Source organism: Delphinapterus leucas, chromosome 21 (assembly GCF_059928025.1).
Source record: "Delphinapterus leucas isolate spDelLeu-1000000601 "Yukka" chromosome 21, BTC_Dleu_Yukka2, whole genome shotgun sequence".
Classification (NCBI taxonomy): Eukaryota; Metazoa; Chordata; class Mammalia; order Artiodactyla; family Monodontidae; genus Delphinapterus; species Delphinapterus leucas.
The window spans coordinates 13,699,027-13,720,896 of record NC_143149.1 but is presented as its reverse complement, the minus strand read 5'-3'; the positions used below and the strand labels follow the sequence as shown (position 1 = coordinate 13,720,896).

Genomic DNA, 21,870 nt, shown 5'->3' with positions numbered 1-21,870 from the left:
TATATGGATCTTGCATCCAGTAAAAAAAAAAAAAAAAAAAAGGACTGGGGGAGACAGGCTTTAATTTTTAAGTAAAAAAGCCATGGGTTTTCATGAAACCACCCAGTGAAATTCCAGAACACGGGAAGAGCCTGGGAATCATTGACATTTAAGAGGCAATTATCGAAGAGGACTTTGAAGGTACTAAGGGGTTTCCAGTGATGTATGTCAGAAAAAATCCGGAAGATTCTGGTATGACAGGGTCTGGACGCCTCGGCCCAGGGCCTTTGCTGAGTTTGGTTTTAATTTGTACCTCAAGTATCCAATTCTATGTCTAAAACTTAGTGAGTTCATTATTCCAGGGGAGCAGCAAACGTATGTTCTCTACAGATGCCTTTCCAGTAGAGAGAATGCTTTCCTCCAACCGCTACGACTTGCCAGGACTTGGAACCTAAAATGCTCATTTCCTTCCCAGTGTCACCAGAAAACTGGGAAAAACAGGGCAGAAGTACTAATTTTCCTCCACTCCTGAATGTGTCTCCCACACAAGAGGAGGCTGAGCCCAGTATTCTAGAATAGGAATAACATTTTCCAGATAATATAAACACGGACTATATAAAGTAATTACTCATTAGTTATTATCCCCATTTTTCATCTTAAGTTTTAAAGAATTTAAAAAAAGAAAACAAGGGCCCACTAAGATGACTATATATGGGACCAAGTGCTCTCTTGACTAAACTGATATACTAAGTACAGAACACACACATTTTATTTATTAGGATACCAGCCATAAAGCCCAGCAGTGAAGCAGGTGGAAACGCTCAGGGACATGGCCAAGGCGTCTGTGATAGATTATATTTTAGCATTAGTGCTTCGCTTTAAACCTTCTGAGTGACTAAACCCAGGCCAGGCATCCAGCCATCTAAATCTAGAGCTCCCTGTACGTTTCCCCAGGGTTTCCACACACTCCGTTCTCATCTGAAATGTTTTTATAGTGATGATAAACCCACTCCAAACAGAAAAGCCCTAAAACACATGGTCTCCAATGTGTTTCTATTATAACTATGCATCCTGGCTCTTCTGATCGCTTGCAAATGTTGTGAAAAATGTGAAGGTACATCTAGATAGAATCTGAGGGCAATTAACCCTACCAAGTAAAATACCATTCGACTGAAGATTAGGTCTTTGATTTTCCAAGACACGTTTAGGCAGGAATTTCTAGGATCCTGATAACAGCAATAACAGGCTACAGTGAGTGAGGGCAACTCCAACTTTCTGAGGAGCCCTTTTCCACTGGGATTTGTGACGCCACCTTGGTCCCCAGGGAAAATGACCTGCTGGCTCTTCGAAGACCTCAAACTATGGCACCAAACAGTCTGCAGAGGTTGTTAGAAGTGCTCTGGGGTCAATAAACCTTAGCAAATGTGCACTGAGGCAACATGAAATAGCAGAAGAATCAGGAAGTGGCAGAAAGGGGCAGATCTAGGTTTGAATCCAGCTCTGCCACTTACCAGGTATAAGATCTCGGGCAGGTTCCTTATCCTCTCACAGGCCCTGTATCCTAGGAAGGTAATATCTACTCTGCAGGATTGTCTTAAGAATTAGAAATAACTAGCCTGTTAAATGCTTAGCACAATGCCTGACACCCCATAGTAGTTCTCCTGATCAAGATCACTTTAGCAGAATCAGAAACAGGTAAGTAGTCCACAAAGAAAGAAGCATCTTTCTCAACCTGCCAGTGGCAGGAAGCAACCTGCCTTTACTCAGCTTGAAGTTCACCCAGAAGACAATCTAGTAAGGATAGAAATGCCCCAGATAAGCTGTTTCAATGCGAAAACATGTTAAAATCTCCCCTACTCTGACCAACTCTCTCTCTCTCTCTCTCTCTCTGACCCTGCAATTTGCAAAGGCACTAGCACCAAAATGGCAGCCATCAGCAGTAACAGAGGAGCCACCCCCTTTGCTGCACATTCTACAAGGCCTCAGTTTATGTTTCCAGCATACTGATGAGTCCCTTGATTGTTATTAGTTAATTCAGTAAAAACGGTGGGAAAAAGTGACACTTCAGAGGGGAATACCAAATGAACTTGAGCTGAACCGTCGCATTGTCCCAAGGAGTGTGACGACGTGGGAATGAAACAATATAGGCTCCTGACAGCACTGAGGGCAGACACAAAGCATGGAATTCAGTGTGGCTAATTCCCCAGAAGGCATTTCACAAGGGTCCAAATCCTCCAAAGCATGAAAATCACACAGGCTCTTACCAAAGAGGAAGTTGGGCACAATGCATGGAAGGGCCTGGGAGCTCTGGCTGGCTGCCCGGTCCCCTGGAAAAGTTGGTTTGTGCAGCCAAACCAGCAAGGACATGCAAATACAGCAACAGCAAGGTAGAGTTGGGGAAGCTGCAACTGTAAACAGCGGGCATAACAGCGACTGTCAATGAAGGTGCTTCTTGGCAGGACAATTGTAGAAGGAAGAATTGAGAAGGAGGAATGAGCTTCCCCCACCCAACCAACTCCAATCAAGACCAAAACCTGTTTCAACCTATCAGTAATTACTGACCACCTCCTCAGGGCCCAGCACTGGATGGTAGTTATGGTAAATTCCAAAGAAATAAGACCCCTTACCTGGAGGAGCCTATTGTCTGGTTGGAAACGCAAAAACAGCTCTCATGAAAAAGTCATCCTTGTAAGATTATGTGCCTCTCAAAATACTGGAGAACAGCTAAATTCAAACTTGAGATATATTGACAAGAAATAAAAGTAGAGAAAAAGTGTGATGTAGATACTGGTGGCCAATCGAGTCTTCCCAGAAAATGTGGAAAGAGAGTGGGATGCGATAGACAAAAGAGAACATTCCAGAAAGGATGAACCACACATATAAAGACACAGTATAAGAAATTATAATCCTATGTGTTGATTTGAATTACTTTTTCTTAATGTGTGGTCCACAGACCACCCACAACGGATTTTGGCCCCAGCAACTGAATTCAGATCTCTGGAGAGTGGAGCCCAGCAATCTGCATCTCTAATAAGCGCCTAGGCTCTCCTAATGCACATCAAAATTCAGAACCACCGGCTAAGGGATCTCAGACTTAAACAAACACATACTCCTCCTGTAAAGACAGAAAGGAAGGGAAGTAGGGAAGGAAGAAGAGATGAAGGTAGGAAGGGAGGGAGGGAGAAAAACATTTTTAACTATAGAAAAGAGCTTGGGAAGGGGAGTCAGAGCCCACCATGCAGGCACCACAGTGACTGTGTGTGATCAGGAGACCAAGTCTGAACAGCATCCATGGCTTGCGTCAAATGATAAAAGGCCTTCGTTAACAGACTTTGGCTCTGTCCTAGGGGCAGGGAAGTGCTATTGTAGGTTCCTATCCAAGAGAAAGACAGGATTTCAATCTGGCAGTAGACAATGAGGTAGAAAGAGAAGGAGAGATTTTTTTGGCAAGAAGGCAGTCTCAGAACACTTGCCACTGTCAGAAGGTGAAGCCACTGAGTGCCTGAAAGAGGCAGGGAGAATTTTAGATGAAGAGAACTAGGTAGTCTATTTTATTGCTAACACACCTCAATTTAGGGGAAGTCCATCCACCCTCAGAAGAAAAGGGTCTGTCATCTTCAAGACCTCTACTTCCACCTCTCGTGTCATAGCTGCTTCCTCCACATTCCACATGGTTCTCCAGCATATACTTTTCTCTGACTTCAGCAATATTGCTAAGCTTCCCATCTTTTAAAAAAAAAGTTCTTTCTCTTGACCTGCACCACCCCCCAGCTGACTATCCTCCGTCTCCCCTTTCCTTTCATTATCAAATTCCTTAAAAAGATAGTCCATCTTCACCTGTCCTCCCACTGTTCTTCAAACCACAGCAGTCTGCTTCTGTCCTCACTATTTTTAAATTTTTTTTCGTTTTTATTTTATATTGGAGTATAATTGATTAACAGTGCTGTGTTATAGCTTCAGGTGTAGAGCACAGTGATTCACTGTTCTCAGACCTAGAACGCCTCAATTACCAAATCTAATAGGCACTCTGACAACTTTGATTTCACCTCCCAGTAATATTTGCCTTCTCTCCTTGAATTCTTCTCCTCATTTGTCTTCCATGCCACCACGTTCACAGCTTCTTTTAAACACTTTGTAAGAGGAAGAGCATCTTCTTCTCCTGTGATCCTCCTATTCTCCTGCCCGTTAAATGCCCCTGTTTCTGCTGTTCCTCAGAGCGTAATCATTAATCATCTTCTTTTGTTGCCTTGATCATCTAATCTCCTTGGGTGATTTCATCCTGTTACTATTGCTATGTCACAAATTATTTTAAAATTTAGAAGCTTAAAGCAACCATTTTATTATGTTCACAGATTGTGCAGGCCAACAGCTTGGAAAGGGTACTTTCCAAGGACTTTCCAAGTCCTCCAACAGCTTGGAGGACTCTCCTCAGCTGACGATGTCTGAAGCCTGAGCTGAGGGGACTTGGAAGCTTGAGTGACTTAAGGGCTGGGGACTGGAAGGAGGAATCTTTACTCACATGTCTGGGGTCTGGTTTGGGGCTACGAATAGTAGTACTGACATGTGACCTCTCCATGCACTTGGGCTTCCTTACAGCATGGAACCTCAGACCTCTTACATGGCAGCTGAGGGCTTCAGGCACAAGTATTACAATCAACAAGGCAGCAGTTAGATCACCCTTTCTGACCTAGCCTCAGAAGTCACACAATGTCTCTTCAACCACATTTTACTGGTAACATGAGTCACATACAACTACCCAAGTTCAAAAGGAGGGAACATCAACTCCATCTCTCAAAATGAGGAATGTCAAAGAAACTGCAACCAATTTTTTTTTTAAAAAAACCTCAGCACTCATAGATACAGACTCTACTATAGTTCCAAACTATTCAGGTTGAGATCTCTAGATTAATATATCTAATTGCTCTAAACTTATATCTCCAATTGCTTACTACACTACTACCACTAATAATGGCAAAGGATTATACACACATAGCATGTGCCAGACACAGTTCTGAGAATTCTGTACTTATTAACTCATATAAACCTCACAATAACTCTAGGAGGCAAGTACTATCATTATCATCATTTTAACAAAAATGTTAATCTTGCCTAAGCTCACATAACAAGTACAATGGAACTAAGATGCCACTCAGGCAGTCTGGCTCCAAAGTGCAGTCTGACAACCAGTGCACTAAACAGCACACATACTCTACAGGTATTTCAAACCCAGCATGACAAAAACTGTGCTTCAATCCACCGCTCCCTCATTAAAACAAAAATGCCTTTCTGTCCTTCTTACATATTTTCTCCTTGTTAATAATTCCACCATTCATGTAACACGCAACGAAGTCTGGGAGCCATTGCCTAGCCTCTCCCTAATCCCCCATGTGAGAACTGTCCCCAGACTGTGTCAATGAACCTACTTAAGGTCCTCATAGCTGCCACACTTCTTTATCCCCGCTACCCAAATCGACGTCTTCCCCTGGATTATTGCCGTTAAGTTTTAACTGGATTCCTTGCTTCCTATCTCCTGCAATTGTGATTCACCCTCCCACCTCCCAGAATGATGATAATAAAATGCAAAATTGATGATTATACATGTTGCTTAAAACTCTTCCAAAGCTCCCAATAGAATAAAGTCAAAATGCTAGTGTAACACACAAAATTCCCTCTGATCTGGCTTCTGACTGCTATGACCCTGGCCTCCTGTTCCTACCTAATGGGCTAAACTCTGTCCATACCAATCACTTACTATTTCCTAATTTGCCACCTGTTTCTTGCCTCCCTGCCACCGCACATCCTCTACAGTGCCTTCTGCCTTGAACATCTTCCTTCCTGTTCCCTTTCCAATCCCCAGTCACCTGGAAGACTCTTAACCCTCAAGACCCAGCATCCCTTCATGGATACTTTCCTCAAGGAGAGTTGATTACTTACTCTTGTCGCATCACTGTACAAAATCCTGTCCCAGCCTCAACACATAATGTGATCGCGTTTTACATCTCCATCTCCCTTATTTTATTACTGGCTCCTAGAGGACAGAAAGTTCATCTTATCTTTGCATTCCCAGTGTCTGGTATGTCACAGATGTTCAATAAATGTTTGTTGAATGAAGAAATAAAAGAAGTCACAATACATAGTGATATTTGATATATAAGAAATAAAGAAGAGGGAAAATTTACAACATCTATCCTAGAAACCTGGAACAGGAGTAGAAAAATGAACAGAAACGAGAAAATTAAAAGGCATGGAGGCCAGGAATTCAGTTTGAGGTGATTAAAGAAAAGGATGCATTTGGTTTTTCACAGGTTGAACTGTATTTGTACCAGGAGGTGGTTAGAAAAACAGGATCAGAAAATAAATGAAAGTTCAAGGTTAAGATTATAGATTTGAGGATTAAAATAGATGAGATGATTATTATAACTAACAGAAAAGTTTTCCAATTATACAAGAGTAGAATGAACAATTTTATTAAACTTATTCTAAAAGGAAAACCTTAAAGGGCTTTCTAAACATGGTTTCAAATAATAATCACAAAAGTAATATTTAATGGAACCATAGTTTATCATAATCCTTTCAAAAGGCAAATATAAAAAAGAAAATAAATGAAAGGCTCATCCAGAAAGAACTCCTTCTTAGGACAGTACCCAAACCAAAAGCAGGAACCTCTAGGACTAGTTAGGACTGGGTCACTGTTTCTTCCTTAGAACACTGCCTCATGGCTATTCTCACCTCCACCTTGACAGTCACCTCTGAACACCTTTCTGGTGGCGTCAGTGAACAGTAGGATATAGGAAAACTGTCTATTTCAGGTCCCTGATTTCCATGCTCTCTGCAAAGCCTTATGAACTCATCAGGTATTATATTAATATTGTACAGGTGTTGCTTACATCTATCTACATGATGCCAAAACGACCAGTAAAAAGACAGAAAAATAAAACAAAAATGACAAAAAAATAAAAACATACGATCAACTTGTTATATAAGCCAGCTCATGAGATAAGGTATAAACAACTGATTGTTACAATTACACAATACTAAATAACTTATCTGATTTTTTTTCCTGAATCGACCTCGTGTGTGTGTGTGTGTGTGTGTGTGTCTACCATGCAGACACAGCCAGTGACTGACAGAGGAAATGTGCTTTGTGACAATATAGCCAGCCCAAATAGGCAAAAATCAACAAGAATATATGATTACTTCCTTGATAACCCAACATAGGTGGGGCACTGGAAAATGTTTGGGACTAGAAAACACCTATCCCCCTGGGACTTTTATATAATCTACCACAGTGGACAAAGTAGTTCCAATCCAGGTTTTGTGATTTACACTATTACCAGGCTAGTCCACTTTGCTTACAGCTTCCTAAATCTCCCTTCTCTATCAGTCTTAAAACCACATCGAAACAGACTATGCTGTTGATAAAGCGTGTTGCAGCTCTGCTCTCCTGGACTGACACAGCCCTATCATACTGGGCATGAAGTCCATGACTCTCATTCTTGGGCTTTTAAAGCACTTCATACTCTTATCCCTCATCCCTCCCCCTCTCCTTGGGAATCAGAACATCCTGGAGTACAACACCAGAAATACCTGATTCTACACTGAGCCAAGATAGGACCCTCCCCAGACTCTCCTGGTCTTCAGACCTATACCAGGCACACATTGGAGTCAGGCAGACCTGGGTTTGTGATCACAATTGTATCACTTATTAGCTGTGTGATTCTATGCAAGTAACTCAACTTCTAAGAAATTACTTCTTTACCAAAAAAAAAAAAAAAAAAAAGGGAATAATAATAGCAATCTGATGGTCTTGCCATGAGGATGAAGATGACACGGGTAAAGCAATCACCACTGCCCTGGACCATGAAGATGCTCAGTGAATACCCACCCTCCCTCCTTTCCCTCCATGCAGTTCCATCCTGTTTGGGGCTGCTCTTGTACCGTCCACACAGGACAGTCTCAACTCCTCGGTTTCTGTTAATACTTGACACCCACGTGTCAAAAACAGGTTTAGAGACTGAATTTGAGGGAGGTGACAATTACTCCAATCAAAATTAAACTATACTTTGAGTATACTGACAAATTGTCTTCTCATATATACTTTTAGATGGCTCATTGGATAGGGTACCTTTGCATGACATTTTCACTTTTAGATTTCTTCATTTTTAAAAAATAAAATTTTAATATGTTTGTATTCACATATATTACATATACCCACAAATATATATGACTATATGTACTTAATTGCAGAAATGCTTAATATTTACTGAGCACTCGTGCTGTGCCAGGCACTGTGCAGAGATAGCTCATTTAATTCTCGGAGCGACCCTACCGGAGAAGTACCATTATTACCCCTATTTTACAGATGAGGAAACTGAGGCTTAAGAATGTTAAGTAATTTAACCACACAGCTAGTAAGTAAACATTAGCACACTCAAAATTGCTAAATAACCAATTGCATTCCTGATGCTTGTGTTTTATTTTAATTGAAAGTATAGAGGCCATGGTTTAACTGCTTTTTTTTTTTTTCTGGTGGAGATAGACTTTTAAAAAAAATTTTTATTGGAGTATGGTTGCGTTACAATGTTGTGTTAGCCTCCAACGCACAACAAAATGAGTCAGTCATGCACATACAGATATCCCCTCCCTTTTGGACTTCCCTCCCATTTAGGTTACCGCAGTGCATTAGGTAGAGTTCCCTGTGCTAAACTTCGAATGAAGCTCACTGCTGAGCTCCAAGCAGAAGATAAACAGGAGGACAGGCATTACTTTGAGAGAGTGATGGGTCAAAAGGACCTTTTTGACCCACCTCCTAGAGAAATGGAAATAAAAACAAAAATAAGCAAATGGGACCTAATGAAACTTAAAAGCTTTTGCACAGCAAAGGAGAACATAAACAAGATGAAAAGACAACACTCAGAATGGCAGAAAATATTTGCAAATGAAGCAATTGACAAAGGATTCATCTCCAAAATTTACAAGCAGCTCATGCAGCTCAATATCAAGAAAACAAACAACCCAATCCAAAAATGGGCAGAAGACCTAAATAGACATTTCTCTAAAGAAGATATACAGATTGCCAACAAACACATGAAAGGATGCTCAACATCACTAATCATTAGAGAAATGCAAGTCCAAACTACAATGAGGTATCACCTCACACCAGTCAGAATGGCCATCATCAAAAAATCTACAAACAATAAATGCTGGAGAGGGTGTGGAGAAAAGGGAACCCTCTTGCACTGTTGGTGGGAATGTAAATTGATACAGCCACTATGGAGAACAGTATAGAGGTTCCTTAAAAAACTAAAAATAGAACTACATATGACCCAGCAATCCCACTACTGGGCATATACCCTGAGAAAACCATAATTCAAAAAGAGTCATGTACCACAATGTCCATTGCAGCACTATTTACAATAGCCAGGACATGGAAGCAACCTAAGTGTCCATCAACAGATGAATGGATAAAGAAGATGTGGCACATATATACAATGGAATATTACTCAGCCATTAAAAGAAATGAAACTGAGTTATTTGTAGTGAGGTGGATGGACCTAGAGTCTGTCATACAGAGTGAAGTAAGTCAGAAAGAGAAAAACAAATACCGTATGCTAACACATATATATGGAATCTATTAAAAAATGGTTATGAAGAACCTAGGAGCAGGACAGGAATAGAGATGCAGACGTAGGGTATGGACTTGAGGACACGGGGAGGGGGAAGGGTAAGCTGGGACCAAGTGAGAGAGTGGCATGGACATACATACACTACCAAATGTAAAATAGCTAGCTAGTGGGAAGCAGCCGCATAGCACAGGGAGATCAGCTCTGTGCTTTGTGACCACCTAGAGGGGTGGGATAGGGAGGATGGGAGGGAGACGCAAGAGGGAGGAGATATGGGGGGATATATGTATAGCTGATTCACTTTGTTATAAAGCAGAAACTAACACACCATTGTAAAGCAATTATACTCCAATAAAGATGTTAAAAAGAGAGAGAGTGGTGGGAGTTGTAACCCGAAGCCTCCTTCAGCGTCCGCCGGAGAGGTCTGGGAGGCTGCGCCGGCCCTGTGCGCGTCTGTAAACTCCCGCGGGTCTGGCGCGTCTCTTTCTTCCAAAGTTGGAGCTCTCCTTGGTGGGAGGAGGGAGGGACGAGGGGAGGCCAGTGACGTCACTCGGGAGCGGGGATAAAGCTCCCCGGCCGCGGTCCGGCGAGGACACTGCCCCAGGAGCAGAGTGGGCTGTTCCGCTCGGGGACACTCGTTGTGCCCCCGCCCCAGAAAGGCCGTGCCAGGAGGCACCATGCCCCAAAACGTGGTCCTGCCGGGCCCTGCGCCCTGGGGCTTCAGACTCTCGGGGGGCGTAGACTTCAACCAGCCTTTGATCATCACCAGGGTAGGTGTTTTCCGTTCTTCTGCTGCAAGTCGGGGACTCTGGCGTGCCGCGGGCCCCCCTGGAGAGAAGAGTGGCCAGCGAGGCACTGGGGTGCGCTGGGTGGGGCCTCGGCTTCGGGTTCACGGTTCGAGGGAGGGCAGCACCTTGGCAAACTAGGTCTGGAGGATGCAGAGCAGCTTAGAGAATTAATCCAGTCAGTTCCAATGGTCTCTGTCTGCAACCTGTTGGCCTCCAGCAACTTTCCGAGGAGAGAGGAGAGAAGAACGGACGGCGTGGTTTCCCTGTGATCAGAGAATGCGAGGCTGCGAGGTGGGCTGCCTTCTCGCCCTCCCCTCCGGGTCTCCTTTCAATAACAAATGAGATGGGGTCCAGAGAAGGAGAGACAGTGGTGGCTGTTTTTTGGAGAGAGACAGGCAACTGAGCGCTTTCCCTGTCTGGAGGAAAACTTCAGCAGGGCGCTGTTCGCAGGGCAAGACCTCGGCTGGCCAAGTTGGAGGCGCTCATATCAGCCCAGACAGGGGCAATGTCACTAATCTGTATTCCTAGGTTTCCAGGCATTTTGAATAAATATTTTCCAAAGCTGGAACTTGGCTTAGAAATCATCATCTACAACTCAAACTACAAAGAAAATGTGTCAGATAGTTTCGTTTACCTGATGGAGAACCATCCTCAGCCTAATAACTCTGAATACTTGACCATCAAAGTCAAGCTTTCCTTATTTAATATTCTCTAAAGTATTGTCTAATTAAGAAAAAAGGAAATGGATACTTCAGGATCTGTCGTCAGTAAATGTCTAGTTGGTCTAGTTGACCTTTTTTCCAACATGTGTTTGTCTTAACAGAAAATTATTATTATTTCAATGATCACATATAAGGCCTATTAAACCAAATTTTAAAACATAAACTTTCAGAATATTTATACCTTTACTATGCTTTATTTTGTTCCTTACTGCTTAAACTATATTTTATAAATGTATACCTTATAATCTGATATCCTCACATAGGCTTTGAACAAGGTAATACTTTTTAAATTCTGTTCTACTTACAAGTTCTAAGAATGAATGGCTTTTAAAAATATCTCAAAACATGTATCCATGGAACAGATGCATACCATGGAACATTTCAAGCTTTGTTTTACATTTTTTGAAAACATATAAACATATCTGACATGTGTTTTCATATGAGACATGAAAACTTAACATACCCCAAAAATGTTCCTAAGTAAATTAGGCAGAAAATGGTTCAGTGACCTGAGCCAAGCAATGCCTTTTATGGATTCACCAAAGGAAACAGTTTGCATTAGCTCTACGATGAAATATTTTTAAAGTTTCTGAAGTATAGTGTTCATTTGTTTATATTAAATGAAATAAGCTCTTGAATCCTTACAAAGGATAAACCGTATTTATATTAAACCTTAAAGGAATAATTTTGTCACAGAAATCCTGTCAGTGATTTATAAAAGAAATATCTCACTATTACTGTGGAACATGTCAATATGATTAATCTTATGTTTGAAATGTTGAGTTGTTGACATTATAAACAGTGTTTATTTCAAAGCAGAACTTAACATTTTGCAGTTGACTGCAGGAGCTATCGGTAAATATATTCGATCTGATGACAGTTATTGTTTGGGAAGCCAATTCCGTTTGAATTTTTAACTCATAACTAATTTGTATCACTCATATTGACCCTTGGTTCAATAACAGTGCACGAACACATCTGATAATTTCATTTGACTACGGCTTTTCTCTTTAATTTAACTCAAGGAGAGCGGGTGAACTAAACTCTTTTGTATTCCAAGTGTACCCAAAGCCATTCACATAAATAGATTCTTGTTGAATAAATGAAAACACGTTCATGTGAACTTTTTTGCCTTAGTGAACACCTAATTGAGAGTATTTCCACTGAAATTATAAGAATACTAAAACTCATTTGGAAAAAAGACTAAAAAATATTACACAAACATAACTATCAGTGTTGTAATTAGGTAGTAGAATAATTCTATTAATATTTTTATACTGTGTTAAAAGGTAGTGAATGAGACTGTGTGTGTGTTAGTATACTCTGTTGCCTGCTATGCACTCTTCTAAGCCCTATATATGCACTCACTTAGATCTCACACGAATCCTATCAGAGTAGTAGCAGTAATATCCCTTTCTGCAGATGAAAAGAGTGGGGCTTCAAGAGATTCATTAACCTGTCGATGACCACAAGCGGCAGGGCAGAATTTGACGCAGGTCGACCTGCCTCCAAAGCCTGTGTCCTGAAGCCCACACACGTGAAAGATGCTGCTTATTGTACAGATATTTCCAAACAGGCGTTTTGTGCCATGCAACTCATCCCCTGGTCCTACTGATGCTACATCTTTCAGATCTACCACTTTCCTTTTTTTCTACCGCTGTCCCCAGGCAAGGTTTCCTAATTTCACACCTAGCTGTTGTCTCCCCTCTCCAATTCACCCTGCATATTCTTACCAGCCATCTTTGAGATGGTTGCTCCTTGCTCCTATCTTCCCCATTCTTAAAAATCCTTCAGTGGCATCCACAGTTTATAGAGAATAAAATGTGTGGTCTGTAGCATGAAATTCATGGCTTTCACCCTCTCTCCCAGCTCAAGTTTTCAAGTTCATTTCCTCTCTCCTTTCCTCCTCTCACTCCATAAACAGGTAGTGGTGCCCATACTCTGGACCACTTATGATTTCTGTAACATGGCGTTGCCCCTGCTATCATTTTTCTCCAGAATTCTCTTCCCCACCCACTCCACTGTCCTCTGTGCCTGTGGAAACCTATTCAAATACTACTTCTCCAGCCTTCTTCGAGCAGTCATCATTTCATCCATTTAATTACTGTAGCTCTTGACCTACAACCTCTCCTTATAACATGCCTTGTACCACAGATGGTTGAGTACATCTGTATCCCACAGATGGAATGCTCCCCCCTCAGGGCAACAACTGGCAAATATGGGGGCTGTTCAGTGCCAAGTACAGTGTCTAGTACCTCATACAGGTCACAGAATACAAATAGACATAATATGAGTGAATAAATTGTTCACTTTTGACATAAATTTATTTTCATAATAGGTGCAAACTGTGTCCTCAGAAGTATTCCACAACAAAGGGGAACTGTTTTACTGTTAATTGATTTGTCTGTTTTACATAAGTTCTTAAGCATACAAAGAATGAAAATGCCAATGCCTGCACTTAACACCACAAAAAGTCCCATGAATGAGATATAGTCCTCGAGTCAATTAAATCAATTTTTGTCCTACAAGCAACGCCCTCCCCTCCCTTCCTCACACTCTACAAAAGGAGATTATAGAAATGCTCCTTAGACCGTGGTCCTCTGCTCCACCCTCTGCTGGGGGCAGGATTTACAAAGTAATTCCCTCCATCAGCTGAAATTATAATTCACAAAATTAGGACAAAGGGTCCCCACCCTACAATTGTTTACCATCCAATTAATCAGCTGGGTGAAACTTTGTATCATAAAAAACATGAGAAGTAAGGTAAATCAAACACCAGACAATCTCAAAAACTTTTTTGAGCCATTGGTTGTGACACGATTTGTAGGAAAGCGGTTTCTAGGCAAGGGTGTGCTCTACTTCGTGCAATATGAATTTAAGTTTCAGTTGTTCAGCCTGCAGCAGGGCGTTGCTACTGCAAACACCATATACAACTGGCCTAGGCATTTCACAGAATAAAGTTTAAGGTTCACATCTCTAAGCGAGCAGCTGTTTTTTTTCTGGCAAGAAGGTTCTAAGGGGTGTCTTTCTTTCTTAAACGTTTGGACCACCCAGAAGGTGGATCTACTATCACAGCCAAGTTACAGATGGTTTGTTTTCATAAATGGTCCAATTTGGAATAAAGCACAAGCTTCTTTTGTGTACACGATGTAAAACTACTGTACACATCTCATGCCACCATGTCCCTTCCCACTCAGTTCCTCTTCCCTCCTTTCTATACAGACCACACCCAGGATCAAGATCACTGTTAACCGAGAATGCTATGTATGGACTTGGGTGCCAACATAGAAAATGTTAGTGTATTCTTAAGTTTTGTAGGCTTTAACACTGAATAGTACTTTAATATAAATTATATTTGAAATTTGAACTTTTAGAAAGAAATGTTTACAGTCGAATACAGTCTTTTTCCAGGTAGCCCTCGTTATCCTTGAGGGATTGGTTCCAGGATGCCCACTCCTCTATGCCCCCAACCCCCCCCCAATGATACCAAAACCCCAGGATGCTCAAGTCTCTTATATAAAATGGTATTTGCATATAACCTAGGTACATCCTCCCCTATACTTTAAATCATCTCTAGATTATTTCTAATACCTAACACAATGTAAATGCTATGTAAATAGTTGCCAACATGTGGCAAATTCAAGTTTTGCTTTTTGGAACTCCCTGGAATTTTTTTTCAAATATTTTCAACCCTCGGTTGGTTGAATCCTGGATGCGGAACCCACGGATTCAGAGGGGTGACTGTACTTAATTGTGTTTTGACAAAGACGTGTCTGCACAGGAGCACTGGTTCATCTGTTCCCAACATTCATACATCCCACAAGAACCTACTAAGTGCAGAAGGTATTTTATGTGGAAGGCACTGTGCGGGATACAGTCATCACTTAATGGGTTTCTACTCCCCTGAGAAGTTCATGTTATCAGCAGAAGAGACATGAACACAAACTACCATGATACAACTTGTCCAGGATTCCATGAAAAAAGTATGGCCAAAGAGATGGGCGGAGTCAGGGGAGAGAGAGTACCTGCAGGGGTGGCATTTTAGGATAGTGGAGGAGCTTGAGCTATAGAGTTAGACAGACCCACGAGGAATTTCAAATTTTCACTGGATGTGTGAGACCCTAAGCAAGTTTCTTATACTTTCTGAGCAACAGTTTTCTCATCTTAAAAGATACCAATACCAACAGTATAACACCACCATAATAGTTCTCACCTGTGGCTGCACATGAGCCTCACCCAGATAAGTTGAACATGCCCATGCCCAGGCGCTACTTGCAGAGATACTGATTGGACTAGAAATGTAGACTGCAGCCAGGTGCTGGAGGGCTTTGGATGCCAGGTGGTGAGGTACTGAAGTTTATTTGTAGGCCATGGAGAACAACTGAATAATGGGATTTCTTATTATTTAGATCCAGGCCCCACAGGACAGCCCTTCCGTATATACTTGTCTTTCTCCATAACTATTTCAACCATTTTTATTCTTAATATAGAAATCCCACCAGGGCGATATTCTGGACTTCCCTCACGTTTCCCACAGTTAATAGGACATTGATAGATGCTTTACCTGTGATTTAAGTTAGTTTTTTCCAAATAAACCCAAGTAATAGGTTGATGTGAAAAAGAAATCATCTTAAGGGACTTGTTAAAAACACAAATTCCCTAGTTCCTCTGCTACAGCTTCTGTTTCGTGATTCCAGGCATCTGGATTGGACTGGAATCTTTATGTTAAGCAAAGATGCTCGGTGATCCTTCTAATCAGACAAGTTAGAAAAGATGTGCTAAGTGATTGACAGCAGTACTATTTCCCATGATCTCTCGAATGCTTTTGAAATTTGAGACCCTAATGAAACTGAAAAATGAAGAATCCACTGAAAAACTCTTTGCCTCATTTTAGCTCTCTCTCCTCATCATTTGGGAAAATGTTAAAAATAAACTGTGAGCAATAATATAAAGTAATATAAATAAACTACAAAGAAATAATATAAAGTCATGCTGGAAAATAATACATTCTTATGATTAAACAGATAGTTTAACTTACAAAAGCCAGGCCAGTTTAGTGGCCATTTGCTGATCACTACCCTAGCTGAATTTGAGAACTAAGAAGTGAAGGATCGTGTTTTCTCCTTGTCTCTCATCCATTTCTCTACAGATTCTTTTCTTTCCTATCAAATCCTAATGTGGAGGGCCCAGGACATCACCGCCAGGTTGAACGCAAAGTCAGAAGTTGGTTCTGGCACCACTATCGACCACTTTTCCTATTTAGCTAATGAAACCGCTGGTGACATAGCTGTTCAACTGCAACCACCTTAGTGAGAAGCCACAGGTTCTCTGAAAAAGAGAAGCAGTCTTCTTTGTCCGGACTGTCTTAGAGTTGTAATGGTGAGAGTTATTAGAAAGAGCTTTGCAAATGTAATACTTTGCATAAATATAAAATAGTTATTAACTTCCATATTAACGTTGTTAATAACATTTAGTAATATTCAGTATCTAAGTTCAGCACCCCAGATATCTCCGTTTAAAATTTATATAGACAGATACATACAACCCTACCTTCCACTCATCTGAACCAGAGCTAAGAAATAATGTTAGGCTCTTCTAAACCTAGATCGAGTATTATATATAAAGCAAATTAAAGTATATTAGAAAAGCTAGGTGAGGCTTTAAAAGCAAACACATTGAGCCATGCTTTCTCATGTTTTAACTCAAAGAAAAGCATTTTGGTCTTAGAAGTTTAAAAATAGATGGTACTGATTTTGATGAACTATAGCTAGAGAAAATTAAAAGTTTGAGGTTATTTTTAGCACTACAAGTCACACTGGGGATGGAAACTTTTATTCTTCTAACAGTTCTGAGTGTGGGAGAATTTCTAAATGGAAAAACATCTACGAAATGCCTCCTAAAAGCTGAGATATAATGATCTCCAGTTGTCCTCACCCAGCCCCCATCATCTGTCCCTTCTGGAAATTATCATGATTGCTACAGTGAGGTGATCACAGACATGAAATGAGTACAATAAACACTTTAGTGATGAGACTGAAGATCTAGGACCCACGAGAATTTGTCATTTTAGCAATTTTATTCATTTATATGAATCTTGGATCTCTCTTAGAGCCACTTAAATCGAATTGATGACTAGATTAAGCAAAGAGACGAAAAATGAATTAATGACTGATCCTCAAGTTAAACATTAGGAACGATCTAGTTTATTCCTGGAGCAGTTTGAGGTTTAAGTCAAGTTCTACATATTATTCTGATCTAAACAGTGGGAACTTGCAAAAGGAACAATGACAGGTTGACATTAATAGCCATAATCTTTGGGTATATAAGGACTAGTTATTTTTGTTTCACAAGTTCTGAGTTAAATGTCCATTTCATTCAGTTTTCAAGTAATTATTCATCAATTCCAAACACTGAGTATACACTGTGAAGCATTAGGAATATACATAATATTATCGATATCCTCAAGAACTTCCAGTTGGGAAAACAGACACTACACAAGTAAATAAACAAACATGAAAGTACAAACTGTCTTCATAAAAGAAGACAATAGGGTGTAACAGTGGGGAGGGGGCTGGAGAAACTACCTCAGATGTCTGGGGAGGTCTCTCTGAGAACATGACATTTAAGCCTAAACCAAAAGGAGGAGAAGAAGCAACCGGGTGAAGGGTCGGGGGAAGCATTTCAGGAGCAAGTTAACAGTGTGCACAAAGCCCAGAAGAGGGTGCAAGCTTGGCCTATTTGAGGAATTAAAAGGAAATCGGACTAGCTGTAGAGCAGTGGATTGGGAGGGGGGGGGGAGTGAGAATGGTGTGAGATGATGTTAGAGAAACAGGCAGGGTGAGACCAGGTGAGGACTATTAGGCAGTTGTAAATAGTTGGGACTTACCCAGAAAAACTGGGAGTAGGTATAGCCATCAGAACAATCATCGCCTTTAACTGTATACTCAACATGGTTTTGTTGAAATAATTTGAAATATCTGAAATAATTTCAGATATGCCACTTTCTAAACATTTAACAACCATATTTTTCTCATATCATTTCTCATATCATTTCCCCCCATATCATTTCTCATATCATTCCCCACCTCCCCTCCAAAAAAGAAACCCACGTGGATTTCTGGTAGACGGCATAAGGTTAGATCTTGCGTTTTTTTTCTTTTACCTAGTTTGACAAACTCTGTTAAAAAACAGAACGTGATGTGTTTTTAGGCCATTTACATATAATGTAATTATTGGTATGGTTTAATTCAAAGCTACCATCTTGTTAGTTGTTTTCTATTTGTTCCATCTGTTCTTCATTCATGGAGGAGAGACTGTGAGTAGATACAAACTTCTCTTGTATCTGTGGTTCCCACGGGTTCTAGACTCTCAATGCTTAACTCATACTTGGCCTTTAGCAATTTGTTCATAATTTTAGCTAAACTCTTCTTAGCAACTAGTACATTTGGCCCCATCTTCCTCCATGCTCTGGTACAGGTGAGCCCATGCTTGTCTTTCCTCGGAGACTCCCGTCTTCCCTTAGATTCCAAGCTAGTTGGTTGCCCTGCAACTTCGGCTCTCTGAAGAGTCCACGAAAAGTCATAATTTTGCATATTATCTGGCTGCTTCTTGTTAATACAAGAGTGATTCTCTTTCCAGCTTTCTATATCCCAGGCGCATTATAGGGATGCTAAAGTAGTTTCAGTTCAAATATTAAGGCTCCCCAGATGTAGTAAAGTTCTATTCCCAAATAGAGAGTTCTGGGTGACAAAAAATCCTAAGAAACAAATGATTTTCTTTAAAGCAAAGAAAATATGATCCAAACAGGGAGTTATGGAAGATGTTTTAAAAGAGAATCAGAGATGTCATGATGGAGGAAATGTGGTTAGTAAGAAACAAAATTATTTCACATAATGGGAAAATAGAGGTAGCACAACTGATCAATTAAGAGTTATTTTAAGTGAGATTTAATATGTCCTGCCCAGTGAAGCATTTAAAATGTCACCAAGGTGAAATATAAACGTTGGGCACAAAACTCAAGATGCTGCAGGGTGTTGATTTTAAACGTGCGATGATCTCTTCCAGATTACTCCAGGAAGCAAGGCGGCAGCTGCCAACCTGTGTCCCGGAGATGTCATCCTGGCTATTGATGGCTTCGGTACTGAGTCCATGACTCATGCTGATGCACAGGACAGGATTAAAGCAGCAGCACACCAGCTGTGTCTCAAAATCGACAGGTGCTCTTTAATTAATGGTGTTAAAATTTGATCTGTTTTGTGGAAGAACCTGAACCAGAAGTATAAATGATTTCATCTTCCCAGTGAGAAGGAGTGTCACAGGACCCAGAATTTTGACTGGCTTTTTTTTTAATGTATCAGCCACTTTGGTCTGTTCTTCACTGAAGTCAGTCAATCTAGTAGCTGTTAACAAAGGATTTCTAAAAAGAATCCTCTGGAATGTCAGAATAATGAAAGAGGCTAAAATAACTTTTTTCCTGTACTAACGCAGTTAGTTGACCATGAAAATAGAACCATTTAAGGTATTGGCCACATAAACACCGAACAGCATGTCCAGTTATACTGCTGTTCTAAACACGGTAGAGAACATGGAGTGGAATTTAGAGATGCTCCTAAAAGAATCTCGTGCTTGCCAAGATGTGATCTTGTTAAAATCTGGTTGCTAATATCCTGTATGCTATTGGCTGTTTTGTACTGAACTCAGCCCAGAAGAATCCCACAAGGTATGAGAGGGTACATGTACATGAAGGTTTTAGACAATGAGACATTTCTGACCAAAAACAACATTAGGAAATTGATCTATTGCCATCAGACTCGTGATCCGAAACTGAATTGTGAAAATAATGATTTGTTATAGTGGCTGTTAGCATGTGTGTTTATCCTCTTGCTGTTGTATTCACAATTTTCCCTGCTGTGGTCCAAAGGTACAATCAGTCAGCCAATCTGCCATTTCACGAGGTGAAATTGACTCTTTCCCTATCTCTGCATAACCTGTGTTCCTGTCAAGCACATAGTCCCGTAGGAGCCACATGATCCCAAGTAGATACATGAGAAGCGTTGGGCAAAGCACATTTCCTTGATGCCAACAGCAAATCCACCTGACAACTCATTCACTGCCTCCTGTGGTGCCCCAGGTAGGACAGGAAGGAAGTTGAGGAGATCTAGGGATCCAGTTTGTCCTGTGGTCATCTGCAGGGTGTGCCTCCAGAATCTCCCTGTCCTGTACTGCTTCCCACAAGCACTGGAGACCCACTTTCTCCAGACACTGTACAATGTCCTCGCCTTAGTTCAGGTTGCTACAATCAAATCCCATAGGCTGGGTGGCTTAAGCAACAAACATTTACTTCTCATAGTTATGGAGGCTGGAAGTCCAAGGTCAGGGAGCCAGCATGGTTGGGTTCTCGGTGAGAGCCCGCTTCCTGGTTACGTCCTCACATGGCCTTCTTTGGTGCATTCACACAGAGAGGGAAGAGATCTCATGCCTCTTCTTTTCATAAGGTCATTAATCCCACCATGAGAGCCCTACTCTAATGATTTAATCTAACCCTAATTACCTCCCAAAGGCCATCACACTGGGGATTAGGATTTCAACATTTGAACCTGGGGTGTGGGGCGAGGACACAAACATTCAGTCCATAGCGGTCCTCCAAGCAATTTTGATCCATTCAAGTCTTCCCAGAAGTACACTAAAAACATAAGACTAATTCAATAAGACAATACAGGATAATGAGCAAGGAATATTGTTTTTGCTCAAAGTATCAAGGGTTTGTTAGTATTTTCAGAAACATAGGAAATTAAAGTATACTAAAACTGGAAGTACCATTAGAATTTGGGGTTTACAAACGTTGTTTTATTTACAGGGCGGAAACTCGCTTATGGTCTCCACAGGTAACTGAAGATGGAAAGGCTCATCCTTTCAAAATCAACTTAGAATCAGAACCACAGGTATGAATTTTGGGAGTAAATAATGTTCACATTATGTTTCCTTTTAAATGATGTGGATACCTTCCAAGAGGGAAAAGTGGCAAATATTAAAAAAACTGGAATAAGCCACCCGATGAAGTGGTTGTCTTTACTCTCCGAGATTAATTTATATTATCTGTGTCTTCTTACATCAAGAAAGAAAGAGAAGTATGCCTAGGCAAACACCTTGTTAAAAGACAAATATGTTCTCATCAGGAAAAAGTCAGCTATATCTATGTATAGTCCACTTACTTTTTCATTTTTTATGATGGACATCTGCCAAATGACCATGAGGTAATCCAAGAAATTTAAGATGTTAACACAAAGCAAAACAAAAATAGGGTCAACCATTTGAAACAGGTGTCTCTAATCTAATAGTTACTGTGAACTTCAATTCCTCAAGGTCTTCACCCAGCTCTTATGTTACATCCTTCTTTAATTATCAGTTCTGGCATTCTATAATTAAGTTTACTCTAGGAGAAGAGTTTTGCATTATGTAATCATGATGATATGCTGCCTGGGCTGCTGAATTACAAAAGATAAAGGATTTTCCCTTCAGGCAACTCTATATAATGAGCTAAATTAATCTAATAATCTGATGCTTATCCATGTCTACTTTCAAAACCTCCAAAAAACTGCAATTAGACCAACCCTCAATTGTGCTATATGGGAAATGTAATCAAGGAAAGGATTTTAGAACCTCTGCTTGGTCAGCAGCTCCCCAAGTTTAATGAGACAGAGATATATAAATCGAATATCCCTTTTTAAACAAGTATCCCTACTAAACTGATTAGGTATT

The 21,870-nt window shown here is 40.7% G+C and overlaps 1 protein-coding gene across 2 annotated transcripts in view; it reads left to right on the top strand.

Moving 5' to 3' along the window:
- Positions 1-9,535: 9,535 nt before the first annotated feature.
- The window catches only part of PDLIM3 (PDZ and LIM domain 3), a 33,578-nt gene continuing 21,243 nt past the window's right edge, over positions 9,536-21,870 (top strand). The window contains exons 1-3 of one of the 2 annotated variants that reach the window (XM_022571019.2): positions 9,536-10,372; positions 19,177-19,328; positions 20,969-21,053. In XM_022571019.2, coding sequence (XP_022426727.1) covers positions 10,280-10,372; positions 19,177-19,328; positions 20,969-21,053 — 330 coding nt within the window. In that variant the 5' untranslated portion in view covers positions 9,536-10,279. The remainder of the gene's footprint in view (positions 10,373-19,176; positions 19,329-20,968; positions 21,054-21,870) is intronic. The other variant, XM_022571018.2, reaches the window with a different exon arrangement.